General features: G+C 34.8%; 3 protein-coding genes across 3 annotated transcripts; all 3 read left to right on the forward strand.

Moving 5' to 3' along the window:
• The first annotated feature begins 879 nt into the window (after positions 1-879).
• LOC135773347 (E3 ubiquitin-protein ligase TRIM39-like) lies at positions 880-14,192 on the forward strand. Its single transcript, XM_065282857.1, has 6 exons — positions 880-914; positions 1,023-1,112; positions 9,677-10,209; positions 10,393-10,600; positions 13,139-13,165; positions 13,346-14,192. The coding sequence occupies exons 3-6, from the start codon at positions 9,679-9,681 to the stop codon at positions 13,891-13,893; spliced, it is 1,314 nt and encodes a 437-aa protein (XP_065138929.1). The 5' UTR covers positions 880-914; positions 1,023-1,112; positions 9,677-9,678; the 3' UTR covers positions 13,894-14,192.
• A 1,965-nt stretch (positions 14,193-16,157) lies between these two features.
• On the forward strand, positions 16,158-17,697 carry LOC135773338 (uncharacterized). The gene is made up of 4 exons (XM_065282844.1): positions 16,158-16,244; positions 16,709-16,787; positions 17,050-17,357; positions 17,461-17,697. Exons 2-4 carry the CDS (start codon positions 16,730-16,732, stop codon positions 17,695-17,697), a joined length of 603 nt encoding a protein of 200 aa, XP_065138916.1. The 5' UTR covers positions 16,158-16,244; positions 16,709-16,729.
• A 342-nt stretch (positions 17,698-18,039) lies between these two features.
• On the forward strand, positions 18,040-19,389 carry LOC135773328 (zinc-binding protein A33-like). The gene is made up of 3 exons (XM_065282832.1): positions 18,040-18,117; positions 18,612-18,638; positions 18,809-19,389. Exons 1-3 carry the CDS (start codon positions 18,042-18,044, stop codon positions 19,387-19,389), a joined length of 684 nt encoding a protein of 227 aa, XP_065138904.1. The 5' UTR covers positions 18,040-18,041.
• Positions 19,390-20,063: the final 674 nt, after the last annotated feature.

A 20,063-nucleotide genomic window follows, 5' to 3' on the forward strand; every position in this document is an offset into this window, starting at 1 on the left:
TCTGAGTAAAATCTCTTCGGATGGACAAGATTGACAATTACTGTTTATGTAAACCCATATAGAGGTCTTAACATAATCTGCAGTTGTATAATGTGTGCTTAATTTATTACAGATACTTAAAGATTTTTTTAATGTATTCAGTTAGCAATAATGAATCTGCTTGCAGGTTAAGAAATGTTGTGAAACTTGATGCTTCATTAAGCATTGTTGCATGAAAGCTAGGCTATACACTCCTAAGTTATTGTGTGTTTGTTAGCAGCAATTGTGATTCTGATTTCATCAAGTAATTAAACAAGTTTCATTGTTTCTTCATACCAACCTAGGAATACCTTTAGATCAGTGTAAGGTTAAAGGAACAGTATGTAGGATTGTGACCAAAACTGGTAATGCAATCACAAAACTTGTGGCTAAAACTGGTACTCCAATCACACAACTGGTGGCCAATACACAACATGACAACATAAACATCAGTTGGGGGCTGCAACTCCACTTTAAATGACAATATCCTGGCCAGACCGCTGTTGTGAGTGATAGAAGTATTTGAAATGAAAATGATTTCTTAATGTCTAGTGACATATCAGGGACATTTTATGATTAATTGATATACATTTCTTGTATAATGTTCCTTTAATGTCAGGACTAGGTTATAGGGTCTTGTTGTTGTTTTTCGTTCAACTTATGACAGTCCTTTGATTTCATGGTTAGGTTCTTATATATTTTTTTAATCTTATAGGCTGTCTTAAATGAAAAAAAATTGCACTTCAAACATAATTGTCTAAACTGAAACTGAAGCTAAACTGACGTTTGTTTGTGGAAAGTTTGTGTGCATTTGGGAAATACCGGTACATTAAGAGAAAATGAAACTAATTCAAGTTTGTAGTGAACACAGGCTACACAGCTGATACTGAACACATGTAAGTGATAGAAATATAACAGTGATCTGAACATATTTATAATGTTAGTTATTTGAGGCTGGATTCACAAAAAACATTCTTAAGACTGTTTTAATTTTGTTAACGCAGAACTAAGCTCCGACAGTGTGATCAGGAACAGACACGCTGCTGACTGTACACTATACTGCTTATTACATGACTATTTACCTCTTAAGTAAGGTAAGGAGCATTATTTGAAATATTGTATTTGCTAAATTTTTAACAAATGTAGACCTTGTGTGAGGAAAACCCGTTTATTTTTTATTTTAAGATAAGACAAGACGCACTGTCAAAATTCTTTGCTGTCTTAAGAGATTTACTGAGATTTACAAGTGATTTCAACTTCTATATATCTTGACTAGAGATAAATTGTGATAACTTATGAAATATAGTTGAAATAGGTCAACTTCTTTTTAAAAGTTGTAGCAACTCATCTCTTGTCAAAATAAATAATAGTAAGTTGATTACACAAAAAAAATTAAGGCAGCAAAGAATTAAATTACATATTTATATATTTTTTGTGTAATATTAAACTGTACCTGTCAAAATTATTTGCAGTCGTGTGTTATTAGTTTTGAGCAGTAGTTATTTGAAAAGAATGAACCTTGGAATATTGTGGCTGGCCAATCAGAATCAAGCATTTTAGAGCGCCCTGTAATAAAATATAAAACTTCCTTAAGATAAATTCTAGAAGTTCGTAAGAAGGTTCCAAAGTGCATTCCTCAAACATTTCTTAGGAAGTCCTCAAATAAGTACTTAGGAATATCTTAATTTTTTGTCTTAAGAATAAAATGACAAGCTTTGAAATTAATTATTCTACCCTGCTCATGAGGTAACAATACACTTATCCGTCCATTAATCTTTTTACCAACTTGCAATACATAATTATTCTACAAACAATAGATGTGTTAAGACTATACTGTAGAAGAGTATTCTCTGTTATAGAGGATAGCTAGTCTAAAGGCGATGCGGTGAGTGCTAAATATCATTAATCTCTCAATCGGTCCGATTGCCGGTCCGACTCCCGCTGGGTGATTTTCCCGAAAGCATCGTTAGCCAACTACTGTCGTAAGTTTCATTGTTACTGACAAAGTTCAAGGATTTGGTGTTTCCCGAAACCATAGTTCAAACGAACATTCGCATCCCAAACTTGTGTGGTTTGAACGACAACTCTCCACCTGTCATTAGAAGCATCGTTCCTTGTTATTATAATGTGTAGACTTACGTTGATCATGCTTTTGATTAAAATAAGCAAAACATGTAGTACATTCTATATCCATCATTCTAAATATATTACAATTTTATTTTATGTCTTTAAGTTTGTAAACAGAATGAAAGCGCTGCTTTTGAAAACTGCGCATGTGCACAGTCATACGAGCTTTAAGACCCTGGGGAATCCCTGGTAGGAGTGACATAAGAGGGAACTTGGACATGAATCAAATATCTTGAAAATAAACAACAGATAACTAAATCACGGTAACAAAATTCTTCCGATTTGCGCAGATTAATAAGTACTTCACCTCCCACGTGACATCATCAACTATGTTGTTGAACCAACACGGTTCAAACGATGAATGTGTGACCAAGTTACCATGCTTTCGGGAAACAGTCGTGACAAGGTAGTTAGTTTCTCCATGCATCATACTATTTTGGTTCAGCAGCGAGTTGTTCGGGAAACGCACCCCTGAACGTCTTTATAGAGCTGTTAACATTAGTAATTTTACAATGAGTGTATTATGGAGGAAGTCATATGTTAGCTAATATTATCACATACTTATTTGTGTTTCATGACATATTTCTGAAGTAAACTATTAATCTTCATTATATGAATTTCTCATTTAACTATTTTTTTGTGAACTAAACAATTTAAATAGACATTTCTGACTACACAATGCATGTCACATTTAAAACAATTAAATTAACTTATAAAACATCTTACATTTTGAGATTTAAAGGGGTCATATTATGAGATTTTTTTAAAGATGTTAAATAAAGCCTTAATGCCCCCCCCCACAGCTAATTTATTATAACATGGTAAAATTGCCACTTTGTAGGTGCAAGCAAAAATTTGCCGTTTTAGGTGTGTCCTTTAAAATGCAAATGATGAAATGCAAACACTGGTTGCAAGGAAGCCATTTTTTTTTAATTAAAACTCAATTGTGCTGTCAAGTGTTTTATTTCTTTCTCTATGTAAATGACAGTAAGTCATTTGACTAGGGATCCAATTATAGCATTTAAATAAGGAAAAATCAGATTTTTAGACTGCGAGGTTATCATAACTAAATATGTTGTTTAAGACATTTTCCCTTTTAAGAATTTGAATTCTTCTTAAGTTTTTTTCTTAAAAACATCCTTAAGGAAAAAATAAGAACTTTCTTTAGAAGATTTTTTTGAGAATACAAAATATTTGTAACATTAGAGCACAGTCCCGGCGCCATGGGCGGGCTTTAGGGGGCCGGGCCCGCCCTGTGAGTCACCAGTGCCCGCCCTGGACGAACCTGTGGTCTCCCTTCACCTGTTCACCAGCTCCATGTTTTTATCAAAAGGCCACTGTTATTAATTAAAAGTTATTGTTTTGCAGGCACGTGCAGAGGGGGGGGGGGCGGCGGGTGCCCAAGCACCTGCCCCTTTACCCCTGAATGACCAAAGTGCCCTTTTTGTCAAGGCATTTTTTTTAAATTAAATGCACTTTTGTGAAGGCCTGCCCAATCTAACTATTAGTAAAATTAATACAAATATTTTAGCCGTAAATAAAATTATTATTATTATTATTCTTTATTAACAGACTCGAAGTCCAAATATAAAAACACATACCAACATACAAGCGTCCATAATATATAAAAAAGCATACACAATATAACATCCATAATATATAAAAGAAACACACAGTATACAAACATCCACAAACAACCACAACAAACATACCATAAATAGCACATAGCACAAATGTGTGTCCAATATTTAAAAAACATACAAATGTTGATTCCAATATTTCCAGAGACTCGAGGAGTATCTTGTTACACTCATGTTAGGGTCCACCAAAGACCTAATAATGACATTCCTAGACTCCGTAAGCCTGCACATAAATTTAAACATTAGTTTCCTAAGCAAAGCTCCGAAAGTGGAAACATTACAATTCACAAACATCTTGCTTGCACTTTCCCACCTTGGGTACTTCAACAAAATTCTAAGAGCATCATTATATGCCACGTTTATTTTATTCATCTTTCCTTTACTATGGCGACACCATAGATGTGCTGTGTAAAGTGGAGTACAGTAAGCTCTAAAAAGAGCTATTTTAACGTCATCAGTGCACATATGAAATTTTCGTGCCAACCTATTTGCCTGAGCATATAATTTATAGCACTGGCGCTGAATATCATCATCGTCACTTAGGTCTTCCCTAATAATGTGACCCAAGTATTTTACTTTAGCAACAGTATCCAGTTCTTTCTCAGACAAATAAAAGGAGGGAAACTTTAGCTGCTGATCCTCCTTAGTTCGTACTATCATGATGACACTCTTTTTAGAATTAAATGTGATGTCATATTGCATACCATATTTTTCACACACTCTAAGCAATTGTTGCAACCCAGCACTATAAGGTGACATAACAATTAGGTCATCTGCATACATTAGGTGATTAATGAGCTGATTCCCCACCATACATCCAGTCTTACACTCCTCCAACTCTCTGGATAGGTCATCAATATACAAGTTAAAAAGAATAGGTGACAATATTCCACCTTGCCTGACCCCATTAGATACAGGGAACGGGGTTGATGTTGCTTTCCCCCATCTAACCTGCATGGTTTGATTTGAATACCAATGGTGCAAAATTCTTATTAAATATGGAGGCACCCCTCGCTCTTGCAATTTAGTAAACAGTTTACCATGATTAATACGGTCAAAGGCTTTGGACGCATCCAAGAAACACATAAACATTGTTGTATTGTGCCCCTTATACTTGGAGACAAGTTCTTTTAAAGCATAAACACACAAATCAGTGCCATATTTGTTTTTAAATCCAAATTGGTTGTCAGTTGTTCCAATATATTCCTGTAGCCTATCAAGCAATATTCGTTCTAACACTTTCGATAGTACACTAGCCAAAGCAATTGGTCTATAATTTTGTGTACTTGATGCTTTACAGGTTTTATCTTTAATGACTGGTGTTAGCAGTACAGATAGCATTGAGTCCGGTAGTATCCCATGAGACAACAATCCAGTTAAACACATGGCAAGTAACACTGACAGTCTTTGGCTTGCATATTTCAGGTGCTCAGCTGTTATATTATCAGGACCACATGCTTTGTTTGCAGCCAATTTCCCAATTGCACCAAACACTTCATTAGGCCTAATAACCACACCATCATTATTAACCACATCACCAACCTTAAAATCAATACTCACAACACAATTAAAAATTCCCCTAAAATGGGTGCCCCACAATTCAGCAATATTTTTATCTCCAGAGATCCCATCAATACTTGCTGGCAAAGACGCCTTACTGTTCTTAGCAGTTTTAACTTCTTTCCAAAACTCATACCCATCACTCTGCTGCAATTTTTTAGCCATAGAGTTTGCCCTCATCTTTTCCTCATTTCTTTTAATAAAACGTACTGCATATTTAAACTTGGCATTTGCTTTTTTCTTATGTTCAAACTCTGGGCCATGCCTCAATTGTCCAGCTACTACCCAATTGTACAGGGCTTCTTTAGCTTCTGAATGAAGCTCAAGGCTTTAATAGAACAGCTACGCAATTTCGCGTTAAAGCAAAGAAACTTCGCAAAGACATGCATCATTTATCTCCACATCTTGATAGCTGCGCTCTCCCTGTCAAGCTGGTTGTCGTGGAAACGTGGGGGTGGTCATGAGACGGTAAGAGCTGTCAGAGACCAATGACAGCGCTGACCGTTGTCACATGGTGTACGGTGCGGCATTTCGAGTAAAGTAAAAAATATATATATGTGAACACGGACCGCACTAACTGAAAAATGATACAATGTATTTTGGTGCGCTCCGAGGCCGCACCACGGTGCGCACCAACATATGTGAAAACAACCTAAGTATACCAGAATAATGCTGATTATTTTTACAGTTAATGTTGTTACGCAAGACAGCATCAAGTGGTATATCAATCTCACTAAAACTTCGATCAGTCAGGGAGCTATACTTCCAGATATCAAATTGTGAGAGCCTTGCCCAATCAACTTTTCTTTGCTCATGAGCCTCATAACTAGACAGTTCAGGCAGACTATCAAGGTCTGTCACATGATGTCACATGATGACGTATTGACCTTTCATTGGACAATCTCTTTAGGGACGATCACTAGTTCACAGCGCTAGCGGCGCGCCCACACATGCACGACACGGTGCGCAGAACAGGGAGGATCCCCCTCCAGCCGGCATTGAACCTAAGCGGTATGCTTAATGTTAACCTTACTTATTATTATTATTTTACAAGAACGACGTGAGGAGAGCATGCACAGCTTTTGTTTATTGCTATCTATGTGTATTAACATCTCTAGAACGTTAGATGCAAACAGGGCTCTCAGGTCTCATGCATTCGGCGTGAGACACACGCATTTCAGCCAGTTCTCACGCTGAAAATAAAACATTCTTCCCATATAAAAACAATGAATGAGGCAAAGGCAGGGACGTTCTCTCAACTTCACGCAGCAATGCAAGAACCGAAACGCACATGACATCAAAGTACCGCGAGAAATATTCGGGAAATCATACGGAGGAGTTTGATTTCAAAACGCTCTCGCGCTGTTCTAATGTCATCCACCTGTCACGCGGAGTTTGTTGGAAGAGCAAGATCCGATAAATACGGTAAAAAACACTTAATTTTTGTATCATATTGAATTTACGATTCCTGGACTCGCCTTTGATAATAGACTATGTGAGCTGATGTTGGGTAATATAGCCATACTTGTGCTAAATTATTAACTCATTCAAACCTCTCCAGCTTTGCAACCAGTTAGTTTACCTGAAAATAAAGAAAGTACTAGAGGCTTCATGAAATGAACGAAAGGAAAGATGAATGTCATTATTTTATTTCCTTGTCATCAAGGCATCAAAGTGTGCAAAAACACAACACAAACACGATTCAAAAGCTAAAATATGTAGGCTACTCTCTTTGTATACAAATTTCGAACAGGACTAGAATAGAATTATATTTTAAATATGACAACAAAAACACAAGACTGTAAACGTAATAATATCTTAATGTCACAATGCAATAATATCATATAATTTCAAAACTGCATATACTGTTGACACACACAAACACAAAATGAAATGCACTGTAAGTCGTTTTGGATAAAAGCTGCTGCCAAATGCATAAATATATAGATATAAAACTCAGTCTATATAGATTTTCTCTCTCACTCTATTTGCAAGGAAAATAAAGGAAAACGTTAGACTTAAAATCATCTTTCTATTCTGTATTACTTTATTATTTGTTTCAGTTGTGTGCTTGCGTGTCAGCGAGCAAAGTGCCCTTTTTATTTTTTGAGCACCTGCCTCTCCAATTGTCTCTGCACGGCCCTGCTCAGAACGTCTTTATAGAGCTGTTAACATTAGTAATTTTACAATGAGTGTATTATGGAGGAAGTAATATGTTAGCTAATATTATCACATACTTATTTGTGTTTCATGACATATTGTTGAAGTAAGCCATTAATCTTCATTATATGAATTTCTCATTTAACTATTTGTTTGTGAACTAAACAATTTAAATAGACATTTCTGACTACACAATGCGTGTCACATTAAAAACAATTAAATTAACTTATAAAACATCTTACATTTTGAGATTTAAAGGGGTCATATTATGAGATTTTTTAAAGATGTAAAATAAGTCCTTAATGCCCCCCCCCCCCACAGCTAATTTATTATAACATGGTAAAATTGCCACTTTGTAGATATAAAACTCTGTATATATAGATTTTTCTGTCTCACTCTATTTGCAAGGAAAACAAAGAAAAACATTAGACTTAAAATCGTCTTTCTATTCTGTATTACTTTATTATTTGTTTCAGTTGTGTGCTTGCGTGTCAGTGAGCAAAGTGCCCTTTTTATTTTTTGAGCACCTGCCTCTCCAATTGTCTCTGCACGGCCCTGCTCAGAACGTCTTTATAGAGCTGTTAACATTAGTAATTTTACAATGAGTGTATTATGGAGGAAGTAATAATGTTAGCTAATATTATCACATACTTATTTGTGTTTCATGACATATTGTTGAAGTAAGCCATTAATCTTCATTATATGAATTTCTCATTTAACTATTTGTTTGTGAACTAAACAATTTAAATAGACATTTCTGACTACACAATGCGTGTCACATTAAAAACAATTAAATTAACTTATAAAACATCTTACATTTTGAGATTTAAAGGGGTCATATTATGAGATTTTTTAAAGATGTAAAATAAGTCCTTAATGCCCCCCCCACAGCAAATTTATTATAACATGGTAAAATTGCCACTTTGTAGATATAAAACTCTGTATATATAGATTTTTCTGTCTCACTCTATTTGCAAGGAAAACAAAGAAAAACATTAGACTTAAAATCATCTTTCTATTCTGTATTACTTTATTATTTGTTTCAGTTGTGTGCTTGCGTGTCAGTGAGCAAAGTGCCCTTTTTATTCTTTGAGCACCTGCCCCTCCAATGGTCTCTGCACGGCCCTGTTGTTTTGTACATATATAACTCCTGAATAAAAATAAAATGTGTTTGGCGCCACCGCTTAACGTTAAGACACGATTGAGTGCTGCCTACAGTGAGACGTTATGGTTCTGCTGTTATCTTTCACTATTTTCGCTGCTGAAACAACAAAAACAGTCAACATTGCGTCTAAAATGTAAGTGGCTTAATATTAATTACTTGTTTAGTGAACTGTCATTAAATCTTTCACATTTTCAACCGTGATGTGATGCTGCTTAACTGTATCATGTTATTAAAAAAATCCACATTTTTACCGCAGTATATTTAACCCACTTTGTTAACACACTTTGTGTTTGCTGTGCTTATTTGTTTAACTTTGCGCTATTACATTATGCACTTTCGGTCGCCATTGATTAAAGGATGCAGAATCATTATCCTGTTTTGTTGATTGTTATTGGCATTTTTAATCAGACTAGGCAACTTGTTCGGTCGAGCAAGTAAAATTCTCTTTCACTTGGCCTTTTAAAAAATCCACTTGTCTCTTATATTAAGCGGACAAGCGTTGATGTTGACCTCTGCGAAGTGTTTTATTTGCGTTTAGATTGCTTCAGTAAGATAGGTCCAATCTTTACGACTTCTCCGTTATATTGGGTTAATGGAGAGGTATGTTAGTTCTTCCTCGCTTTTTTGTCCATTTAATTCATAATTAATGATATTATGCATTGCAGTGAGGTTTCTCTCATTTGTGCCCCCCCTGAAAAATGAAATGCCCGTCCGTGAATTTGTGTCTGGCGCCGGGTCTGTTAGAGCATATGCCTTTAAATGGTGTAGTGGCACAATAACCTGCAGGGCCGCTAGGAGCTGAGTGGAAAGCCAATACATTTGTGACACATAAATCATCCTATGTGATTTAAACAAGTGTCACAGGTGTTTTAATGTTGCATAATTAATGATGATCCCATTCTCACAGTCACATAACATACAATTAACATGGCTCCTACAAATGGTGTTTGAAATCATGAGAAACTTTGTCAAGTGCAAGTGATATTTTCATCATGTTTCTTTGCAGAGATGTCATCTGCCAGTGATTCAATGATAGAAAAGCTTCTGTGTTGTATCTGCATGGATGTGTTGAATGATCCAGTCAGCACTTCATGTGGACACAACTTTTGCAGGATCTGCCTGAATACATACTGGGAGAACAATCCATACTGCAGATGTCCATACTGTAATAAAACATTCACGCAGAGACCTGATCTTAATATTAATACAGCACTCAGAGAAGTTGTAGTTCATTTTATGGAGAAAACTGCTGAGAAACCTGAAGTCCTCTGTGACATCTGTGATGAAGTAAAGCTGAAGGCTGTGAAGTCCTGTCTGGTGTGTCAGAGCTCTTACTGTGAAACTCATCTGGGCCGTCATTTGACAGTGACAGGTTTACAGAAACACAAACTAATTAATCCTGTGAATAATCTGCAGGATTATATATGTCAGAAACATGAGAGACCTCTGGAGCTCTTCTGTAGAGATGATCGTGCACACGTGTGTCTCATCTGTACTGTCACAGACCACAAGAATCACAACACTGTGACTTTAGAAGAGGTGTGTATAGAAAATGAGATCTCTCTCATAGTATGAAGGATGTCTGAGAGATACTGCATGTGGGGGGAAACGTTTAATTTAAAACACTTTAATAAAGCATTTGATCACTGAATCAAGAATGTTAAAGACAAACATTCAGGTTGAATATATCGAATATCTGATAACTGATGTTGTTTTGCTTAGGAGATAAATCAGGAGAAACATCTAAAAAGCTGGAAACATCAGCAAAAGTCTCCATTTGATTTCCATTTAATGCCACTGCTGGTTGAGAAAGTCAAATCTCGTATGTGGTTTCTTGTTGTTCCTGTGGGCATCTCCCTGCTGATGTTCTTCTACTTTTCTTCTTCTACTGAATGTGAGATTCTCAGTGTTGGAAAACTTAGTGAAGCTGGTAGGTGAAGATCAAATACACTTTTTCTTATTTTTGTAGCCGACTCCAGGGCCTGATTATCCATAGACTGGATTGGGCGAGTGCCCTGGGGCACCAGGCAATGGGGGGCACCCTAAAATGTTTTTTTTACAAGTAACCAAAACCACGGAATGCGCGATCGCGTTTTAAACGCTCATTTGCATGAGGCGTATATCGTTTAATGTTACCATGCGCTTAGTTGATTGTACCGATGGCTCTACGGCAGCCCAGGTAAAGTCAACACATCTCAGTAAAAGAACCGCGAGGAGACGCGCTGGCGCGGATTTAAAATTAAAAATTGCAGAGATGAGAGACAAAGAGAGCGGGAGAACTTTTAACCTACATTAACACCAACAACATTATAGATCAGAATAAAAGTTTCAGACATCAGTGCCCAGTTAAGGAAAACTGGATAAAAGATGAGAAACGTATAAAAGGATACAAGTATGTAGATTGCCTTGCCACTCATCTCATTACAGTATGCTATCTGATTATAACTTATTGTATATGTATGTATCTTATGCCTTGAATTAGTGAAGGGGGTTGTATGATTCTTTGGTTTGTAAGGGTCCACCCACCAGCCCAACGACGGATACAAGTGGAGTTGGTGAAGGGTTCTCGTGTTCGTTCCTTTCTCAGCGCTTCTAGAAGAATAATTCCATATCAGGATTAAATTAATTTCTTTGATCTCTGTGTTTAAATTATTATCTGACTCCAATTTAATATATTACAAATTTTGTGCATTATTCCAATTACCTGTTGATCATAATTTAGATGTTTGATTATTTATAAATTCCCATAATCTTAGTTTTTCGTTCATTAGGGTTCCGATATCGCACAGGATATACGTCGGCCGTTGCGTACATCTCACAGACACAAAATTGCCAGTCTGATCTAGTCAGAGGTTGCCGGGTAAACTAATATTTTTACGTCTGGCCGCCCCATGCTTGCTCCGATCATAAAAATAGTTACTTTAGTCACGATCATGCAACTTGCTAAGTCAGGTGATAGACATAAATCTGAGAGTCCTGATGAATGTGCCCCATGCTCCATTCAACATCAAAAAACCAGTGTGATCATATCCTGACATACTTATTTTGCGGTAATACCAGACTCCTTCTAATCTACTGGAAATAATAATTTCTGAAAGAATTAAAATAAATCAATAACATTTCTGAAGAATTCAGATGAAACAAATGTAACAATTTATTATACCAGGCAGGTTCCAGCTTCAAACATAAATTAAATAATATCATACAGAATATGATTCAATTCCAATTAATTAAAATGATCAACAGTTGCAAAAGTTACAAAGTCATACCTGGCAATAGAGACTCTGGCTACAGAGTACTTCCCTCATGAATATACCCAAAATGGTGTAGGAAGTTTCTTGTTAAAGATTTCTTCCATGATGTTTGAATACACACACACAAAGTGTGGGGAAGTTTCTTGCTAAAGAATACTTCCCCGAGTCTCTTGCCAAGCCACCTTATATACACAGAATGAGACAAAGAATAATAAGATCTCAAATCAGGATTTGGTTGGTCGGTTCTCGTGACCTAAAGGAGCACCAAATGGGACTGTTAACCATCTGTAATCGAGATCTCCTCATGATGTGACACCCATCACAGGAGTACAGATTATGTCTTAAGTTTTAAACTTTAAAATACTTTCTCTTAGCATTATAGAAATTAGAACTTTTTAACCATCGCACCATCACCTTTTAAACGAAACCAAACATGAAGATAAACCTTTGTAGCATCACAACATATGATATACCCAATGTTACATGTGTTTAGTATATTTCCAGTAACCAAAACCTTAAGGGAGAAGAGAAAGGGGGTGAAATACAGATCAGTTCCTTCCTGGGTATCCGTGACCCCTGTGGAGAGAGACAACAGGTCTCTCAAAAGTAGACACAGAATGTGGTTTAATTGTTTTATGGTCCAGCTCCAAAAACAAAACTTGTCCACCTGTCCTACAGGTTCATAACTTCCTATTCTAAAAGTTTAATCAATTGTGCATAATGACATGTGCAGCAACTGCATAAAGTTAAGTCTATTTAGTATTTTCAGTAATGTAGTTATTTTGGAAAAATGTGAATAATTGCATTGCAGGCTTATTTAAGGTGTGCCCTAAATTTTCAGCTTGCACTCCTAAACTTTTCTGTCAGGGGCTACAGTGCTCCTAATAAAAAAAGTTAGCCTGCATGGAGCCCTGAATGACTAGAGTTCAATATTATATATATATATATAATGTATAATTTTTTTGGGAGGGGGGGCACTTGGAATTTGGTCACCCTGGGGCACTTCACTGTGTTAATCCGGGCCTGGCCGACTCATTTTCCAGCATTTAATAATGAGACGTTATATATATATATAATTTAGCACAAACAAGAAGTACAAACATTTTAAGTTGTAGAAGCTACATGACCAAAAGTACAAACTTGGTACACATACAGTCAGACATATATAAATATATGTGAAAGATGTGATGTTTTGTTGTCATTTGTCTGTACAGAGTTAAAGAGAATGCAGAAGTATGCAGGTACAGTGTGACATCTCTCATCTGTTCACTCATATACTACAATAGCTTACATTTATATACTGACAGATTATCAAATGTTAGTTTGATTAAAAAACACTGTATTAAATATCACAAACATCATCATCATCACAAAGTGTTTGTATTGTGAAGTTGTGTTTTTTATTCTCTGATCTCTCTCAGTGGATGTGACTCTGGATCCTGATACAGCAAATCCATATCTCACCCTGTCTGATGATAACAAACAAGTGAGATATGGAGACATCAAGCTCAAACTCCCAGACAACCCAAATAGATTTGATTATTATTTATCTGTCCTGGGAAAGCAGGGATTCTCATCAGGCAGATTTTATTATGAGGTTCAGGTGAAGGGAAAGACCAACTGGATTTTAGGTGTGGCCAGAGAATCTGTTAACATAAAAGGAGTGACCCAAGTGACACCAGCGGATGGATTCTGGACTGTAACTCTGTGGACTGAGAATGAATATAAAGCTAATACTGGTCCTGATATTTTTCTGTGTCTGAAAGTTAGTCCACATAAGGTGGGTGTGTTTGTGGATTATGAGGAGGGTTTGGTCTCCTTTTATGATGTGGAGTCCAGATCTCATATCTACTCTTTCACTGATCAATCTTTCAATGAGAAACTCTATCCATATTTTAACCCATGTACTGCTGATAAAGATATAAACTCCTCCCCATTAATCATCACACCTGTCAATAACAATAAATAAATGTACATATATATTAAGTGTAAAATACTACAGATCTCATACTCAGACTAACATTTTATCGATTTTTTAAACAGATGACAATAATATATATATTTTTGGTTACACTTTAACATAAGGTTGTATTTGTAAACAGTTCTGTAATGTATCTATAATGCATTAGCTAACATGAACTAAGAATGAACAATACTTCTACAGTATTTATTAATCTTTAATTTCACCATTTACTAATACATTTATCAAATTAAGTGTTGTAACTGTTAACATTAATTAACGCACCATGAATTAACATGAAAAACTGACATTAACAAGAAGTAATACATGATGAAAACTATGTTATTTATTGTTTGTTCATGTTAGTTTACTAATGTCCATTTTTTCTTCTATCTACAGCTATAATTCAGTTTTTAAAATCTGTAGTTGACATGACATTTTTTCAACATTAATATCTGGATATTATTATAATTTTCATTACAAATTAAATATTTCAATTTCAACCTTTTTGTCATTTTAACCCACATACTGTGTGCTGTGTTGCAATATTCCAAGCAGGCAACTCTGCACTCATTTTTTCCAGTGATTGGTCATTTTTTCTCATTTTTATTTTTTAAATTAACGTTAACAACATTATAGGCAGCTTTTGGATCCCAACAACCTTTTTTGTAATCAGAGAAGCACAATCATGTCCAACTTTGGCAAACTGACTGAGATTGTCTCTTTTCATTTAATATTATTAAAGATGCTTAAAAATGTAATCATGTACAGGTATATGTGTTAAATTTCTTTGTAAAGTACTAGTTTGTTCTTTAGTTCCTGCACACATTACAAATACATAAACAAAAATATTGTTTAAAACAGAGCACATTGTTCTCTATGAATAAATAAACATGTTCTGTTCCACTGGGAAAGTGTAGCGCAGTCGAAGTGAATTGTATTAATTATTTGCGCGCATTTTTGAATATGGTCACTTGTGGAATAAAAACTTCACGACGACAAAGGTAAGACTTGTTTTTACATTTAGCCCTGTTTTACTGAGAGTTTTATTTAGTGTTTTAGTCGGTTAACTACGTGTGCTCTATCACATCATTTAAAAGTCTTTATTGTGTGTTTATTAAGTGTTTATTGGTGGTTGTCATGACAAGATTTGTGAAGGGATGTTGTTACAGTATGTTTTGATATTATCTTGTTTTAGTGTATCTGTTGCTGAGTTGCACTTAGTTAAGAATTACAACATTTGAAAAGCATTTTAAACAACCATGATTTCTATTTTTGTTTTTCATTTGTATTGCTTCCGTATTGTTTTCAGTAAGTGTAAAGTTACATTAGAGCAATCGTAGTATGATTTTGTACAGGTTGGTGGAGTATAGTACACATATTATGTGGTTTCATAGATTCGTTATTTGAGAATGGCCTTCTTGTACGAAGATTTTTTGCCATACCCTAGGTTTTCGTGAAACGCCGCCACTGAGCACATCCCAGACTGGGTTTACTGAAAGTTTGTAAATGTCCTTTAAATAGTTATTCTGTCTGATTCAGAAGTATTCGCTCTTTTTTATATACCTGTCAAAATAAAATTGCACAAGGTTTGCTAAAAAAACACTGAATAAAGACTTATATATTCATTTCTATGACAGGATTGTTGTCATTCATTTTGTAATACTAAAATATTCAAGTTCAACACTGTGCTTATTGTTTCCAGTTTCCTTAATGTTACTTAATTTATGACTCAATCACCTCAATCATGCCCTTCATGAAAAGTAATGTGGCTGTACAATAATGTAATCAGAGAGTAATGTATTGGTACAATAATATACTGCATAGCTATTCCAAAGTATGATTACCATTTCATTATATTTGCATATCATAGCACATACAGTTTTTTATTTACATGTAGAAAATATGGCACAAGTTTTATGCAGATCTGTAATGGAAACAACCTGAAAGCAATCATTAAGTAAAGTGGTCTAAATATATTTCCTTTATTAATCATTATTTGTGCATAAAATGTGAAAAAGTCTAATATGAGGTAAACCTAAACTTATACTTTGTCAAACTATTTCTCTCAATAGTTAATTTGTCTCTAACAATTCTGTTTGTTTTAATAAAACATTTGTAATCTGTGCAGCTTTTGCCCTGGAGATGCAAATACAATCCACTCTTAATCCGTTTCACATCCAGGTGTAAACATAGGTGGGGTTATGACGTATAATGTTATTATGTTTAAGAAAGTGAAACCAAGTTGAACAATGGTACAGAGACGTTAACTATCTAACCTATCTGGCTTTAATCTCACAACAGAATATTTCTTCAGTCATTGTAAGAGTGTAGTGAACACAGATGATATTCATTCACAGGTAAGTGATAAAAATATAACACTTGACTTTATAGATATGATGAACAATGAAACAGGAAGTTTATTAAATGACACGGATTTGCAAGATTAATCTTTTGTCTTTCATTTATTTAACAGTGATCATATGTAATAATATTGATTTAACTTAATAATAATAATAATAATTTGTTATATGTAGCGCTTTTCTGCAAAACTCAAAGCACTTGACGTCTGTTATAAAATTATGAACAGCAAAGATCGGAACTTTGAACAGATCATGCGCTCTTGTAATTAACTGATGTGAAACGTAAAATACTAGCTTTAGCCTTTTAAAATAACTTTCGATTATGTTTTTAAAATAGTGAAATTTTAAAGATCAATTATTATTACAAGGAGCAAATTGATAGATGTTTGATGTCTTTTTCATGCATATTGGTAATCATTTCAACTGTGAAATAAAATATGTTGTGATTTCTTTCTTGAAAGTGCTTAAAGAGGGCAAAATCAATGGCAAAATCTTCACGAGCAAAGAGAAGAAGAAACAAGAGTTTAAATGAATCTCAATGTAAGTCAATAACCCAGAAAACACATTTTTTACTTGAGTCAACTTCATATGGTGCATGGGATAATTTTAAACAGTAGTTAAAATGTTACTGTATGTATACTAGACATGTATTGGCTGCCTTCCTTGTACCGTATGCTGTGAATCTTCTGAATTACAATTCTGAATTTGTCAAAATAAATTATTTGGCAAAATTTTGTGTACAAACTCATCCCAAGTGTATAACTATAAGAAAATTTGATATTTTCCATATTTTTTATTGCAGTGATGTCATCCTCCAGTGATCCAATGACTGAAGAGCTTCAGTGTTCAATCTGTCTGGATGTGTTCAATGATCCAGTCAGCACTTCATGTGGACACAACTTCTGCAAGATCTGCTTGAATACATACTGGGACAACAGTGAGAACTCCAGCTGTCCAAACTGTAAAGAAACATTTAACCAAAGACCTGATCTCAAGATTAATACAACACTTAGAGAAGTTGTGCATCAGCATAAGAAAACTGCAGAGAAACCTGAAGTCCTCTGTGACATCTGTGAGGAAGTAAAGAGGAAGGCTTTGAAGTCCTGTCTGGTGTGTCAGAGCTCTTACTGTCAAACGCTTTGAGTTTAAAAACTATTGTTAATATATTATGTAAAAATAATCAATATTTGTTTTGTATTGATGTCGCTCTAAGCTGCTGGCGGAGATGGGGGAGAAGCAGAAAGCAGCAGAGAAAAAGTATGAAGATCTCATTAAAGATTTGAAGCAGAAGATCACTGAGCTGAAGAGAAGAAACACTGAGCTGAAGAAAAGAAACACTGAGCTGGAGAAGATCACAAACACTGAAGAAAAGCATCTACACCTCATACAGGTCACTGAATCTCTCTCTTATCAGTCATGCAACTCTTTAATAACTTCATTGAGTTCTTAGTTACACTACTCACGGATTTACATTTTTTATAGATGCTTTCATCCAATATTACTCTTAAGCACATGATTTTGGTGTTGCTCATATCTACTACAAATCCAACTAACTGCTCTTGACAATCACATCACTTTCACTGTTCATTTAACCACTGTATCATCTTGGTCTCAGACATTTTCACAAGTTAATGTATAGATTGCACAGCTCAGATAATTAAGAAGTGTGTTAGACAATGTTGAGAAATCAAATTTTTTGATTGTAGACTCGATCTGGGCAAATCTTTTTCTCAGGGGAAACATCAACAAAAGTCTCAATTTCCTCTCTATTAGATCTTGCTGATTGTGATTATCATGTCTGTGGGAATCATTCTGTTTATTTCTTTCACCGATGTTCAGACTCTCAATATTGAGAAACTCAGTGAAACTGGTAGGTAACTATCAAATACAGTATATCAATAATATGATTTTATATATGTGCGTTAGAAGCCACATGCTCACAATAAGCATGACAAGTGTACATAATAAATATTATTTATGTGTAGAATTGTCATCCATGGACAAATCAGATTAGCAAATCAATTAATAATTTTAGCCAGCAGCACAAAAAGCAAAAATGTTTCAAAATCTTGTGAAAAGCCTTAAAAGAAGAGTGTAAGCTGCATTAGCTGCAAAGAGGAGACATACTATGTCTAATGTATATAAGTCTAATGTTCTTAAATGCAATCTCATTAAAGTCCCTGTTGGTGTAATGGTCAGGTGTCCCAATTTGTCTAAATAGTATGTGATTCTTTAAATATTAACATGCACATATTTATCAGAGAGAAACATGATTTAAGTTTTTTTTTTATATAAGCTTACAGCTTTTTTAAAATTGCATATTTAAATTCATATATTGTTATGTTTTATGATTTGTCTGTACAGTGTTGAAGAGCATCCAGCAGTATGCAGGTACAGTGTGACATCTGATCTGTTCACTAAAATATTTTAGATTTATATACTGACAGATTATTGATGTGTTAAAGTTTAATTAAACACTGTATTAAATATCACAAACATCATCATCATCACAAAGTGTTTCTATTGTGAAGTTGTGATTCATATTTTCTGATCTCTCTCAGTGGATGTGACTCTGGATCCTGATACAGCAAATTCATATCTCATCCTGTCTGATGATAACAAACAAGTGACATATGGAGGCTTTAGTTTATGGAGGCCTTATCCCCCAGACAACTCAAAGAGATTTGATTACAGTGTAAATGTCATAGGAAAGCAGGGATTCTCATCAGGTAGATTTTATTATGAGGTTCAGGTGAAGGAAAATACTGCATGGACTTTAGGTGTGGCCAGAGAATCTGTTAACAGAAAAGAAATGACCAGACTGACACCAGTAAATGGATTTTGGACTGTCACGTTGAGGAATGTAAATGAATATAAAGCTTGTGCTGATCCTGATGTCTCTCTGTGTCTGTGTGTGAGTCCACAGAAGGTGGGTGTGTTTGTGGATTATGAGGAGGGTTTGGTCTCCTTTTATGATGTGGAGTCCAGATCTCATATCTACTCTTTCACTGGTCAATCTTTCAATGAAAAACTCTATCCATATTTTAACCCAGGATCAAATAATTGGGGTTGGAACGCAGAGCCACTGATTATCACACCTGTCAAAAACAATTACTGGATTTACCAGCCATATATGAAATAGTACAAAATAATACAGTACTTCTGGTAATTATAAATATAAAATCAAAAATATGTACATCCTGTTTTTCAGAGAAAACCATTTTTTATGTCAGTTGATGTCATTGTAATTGCAGATTTTTAAATGTAAAAAAGTTTACTGTATATTGTTTAGAGTCATAGTCATCCATATAAATAGTTAAAATATAAAAATCTTAATTTGGGTAAAATGTGCAATTAATACCAAACAGAATAGGACACTTTTACACATACTTCATGTGAGTAAATATGAATAATAATGACTATTGTTATTATTATAGTTTGAAGAATCATTCTGAGTAAATCTCCTCTGATGAACTAAGTTAACAATGGCTGTTTTCGTTATTAATTTTTTACAAATTTAGCAGTTTTTGGTTTATAGAGCAATGTTCTTTGAATTGGCTTTTCCCAGTCCTGAGGAGGGAAAATAAAAAACAAAACAAACAAGCGACAAGTTTACAGTTGTTTCCTGTATGCGTTTACGTGTCACACATTAACAATGACTCCTTATTTAAACTCACATACAGAAGTGAGGACTGTACACTTAACAGCTAACAATCTGCTGTACAGTAAATGATGTGTCTTTTGATAAAAAAAACTAGTACAGATACTGTAGACACATGTACACATCCAATAGAGTGATTATAATAACAGATCTGA

Source organism: Paramisgurnus dabryanus, chromosome 19 (assembly GCF_030506205.2).
Source record: "Paramisgurnus dabryanus chromosome 19, PD_genome_1.1, whole genome shotgun sequence".
In the NCBI taxonomy this organism is placed as follows: domain Eukaryota; kingdom Metazoa; phylum Chordata; class Actinopteri; order Cypriniformes; family Cobitidae; genus Paramisgurnus; species Paramisgurnus dabryanus.

Bases quoted from the DNA above. Each gene is read 5' to 3' on its own strand.
- LOC135773338 (XM_065282844.1), top strand. From the start codon at position 16,730: ATGGCAAAATCTTCACGAGCAAAGAGAAGAAGAAACAAGAGTTTAAAT. The intron at 16,788-17,049 runs GTAAGTCAATAA...TTTTTATTGCAG, and splicing joins GAGTTTAAATGAATCTCAAT to TGATGTCATCCTCCAGTGAT. The intron at 17,358-17,460 runs GTGTGTCAGAGC...TGTCGCTCTAAG, and splicing joins AGGCTTTGAAGTCCTGTCTG to CTGCTGGCGGAGATGGGGGA.
- LOC135773328 (XM_065282832.1), top strand. From the start codon at position 18,042: ATGTCTGTGGGAATCATTCTGTTTATTTCTTTCACCGATGTTCAGACT. The intron at 18,118-18,611 runs GTAGGTAACTAT...TTGTCTGTACAG, and splicing joins TGAGAAACTCAGTGAAACTG to TGTTGAAGAGCATCCAGCAG. The intron at 18,639-18,808 runs GTACAGTGTGAC...GATCTCTCTCAG, and splicing joins GAGCATCCAGCAGTATGCAG to TGGATGTGACTCTGGATCCT.
- LOC135773347 (XM_065282857.1), top strand. From the start codon at position 9,679: ATGTCATCTGCCAGTGATTCAATGATAGAAAAGCTTCTGTGTTGTATC. The intron at 10,210-10,392 runs GTGTGTATAGAA...TGTTTTGCTTAG, and splicing joins ACACTGTGACTTTAGAAGAG to GAGATAAATCAGGAGAAACA. The intron at 13,166-13,345 runs GTACAGTGTGAC...GATCTCTCTCAG, and splicing joins GAGAATGCAGAAGTATGCAG to TGGATGTGACTCTGGATCCT.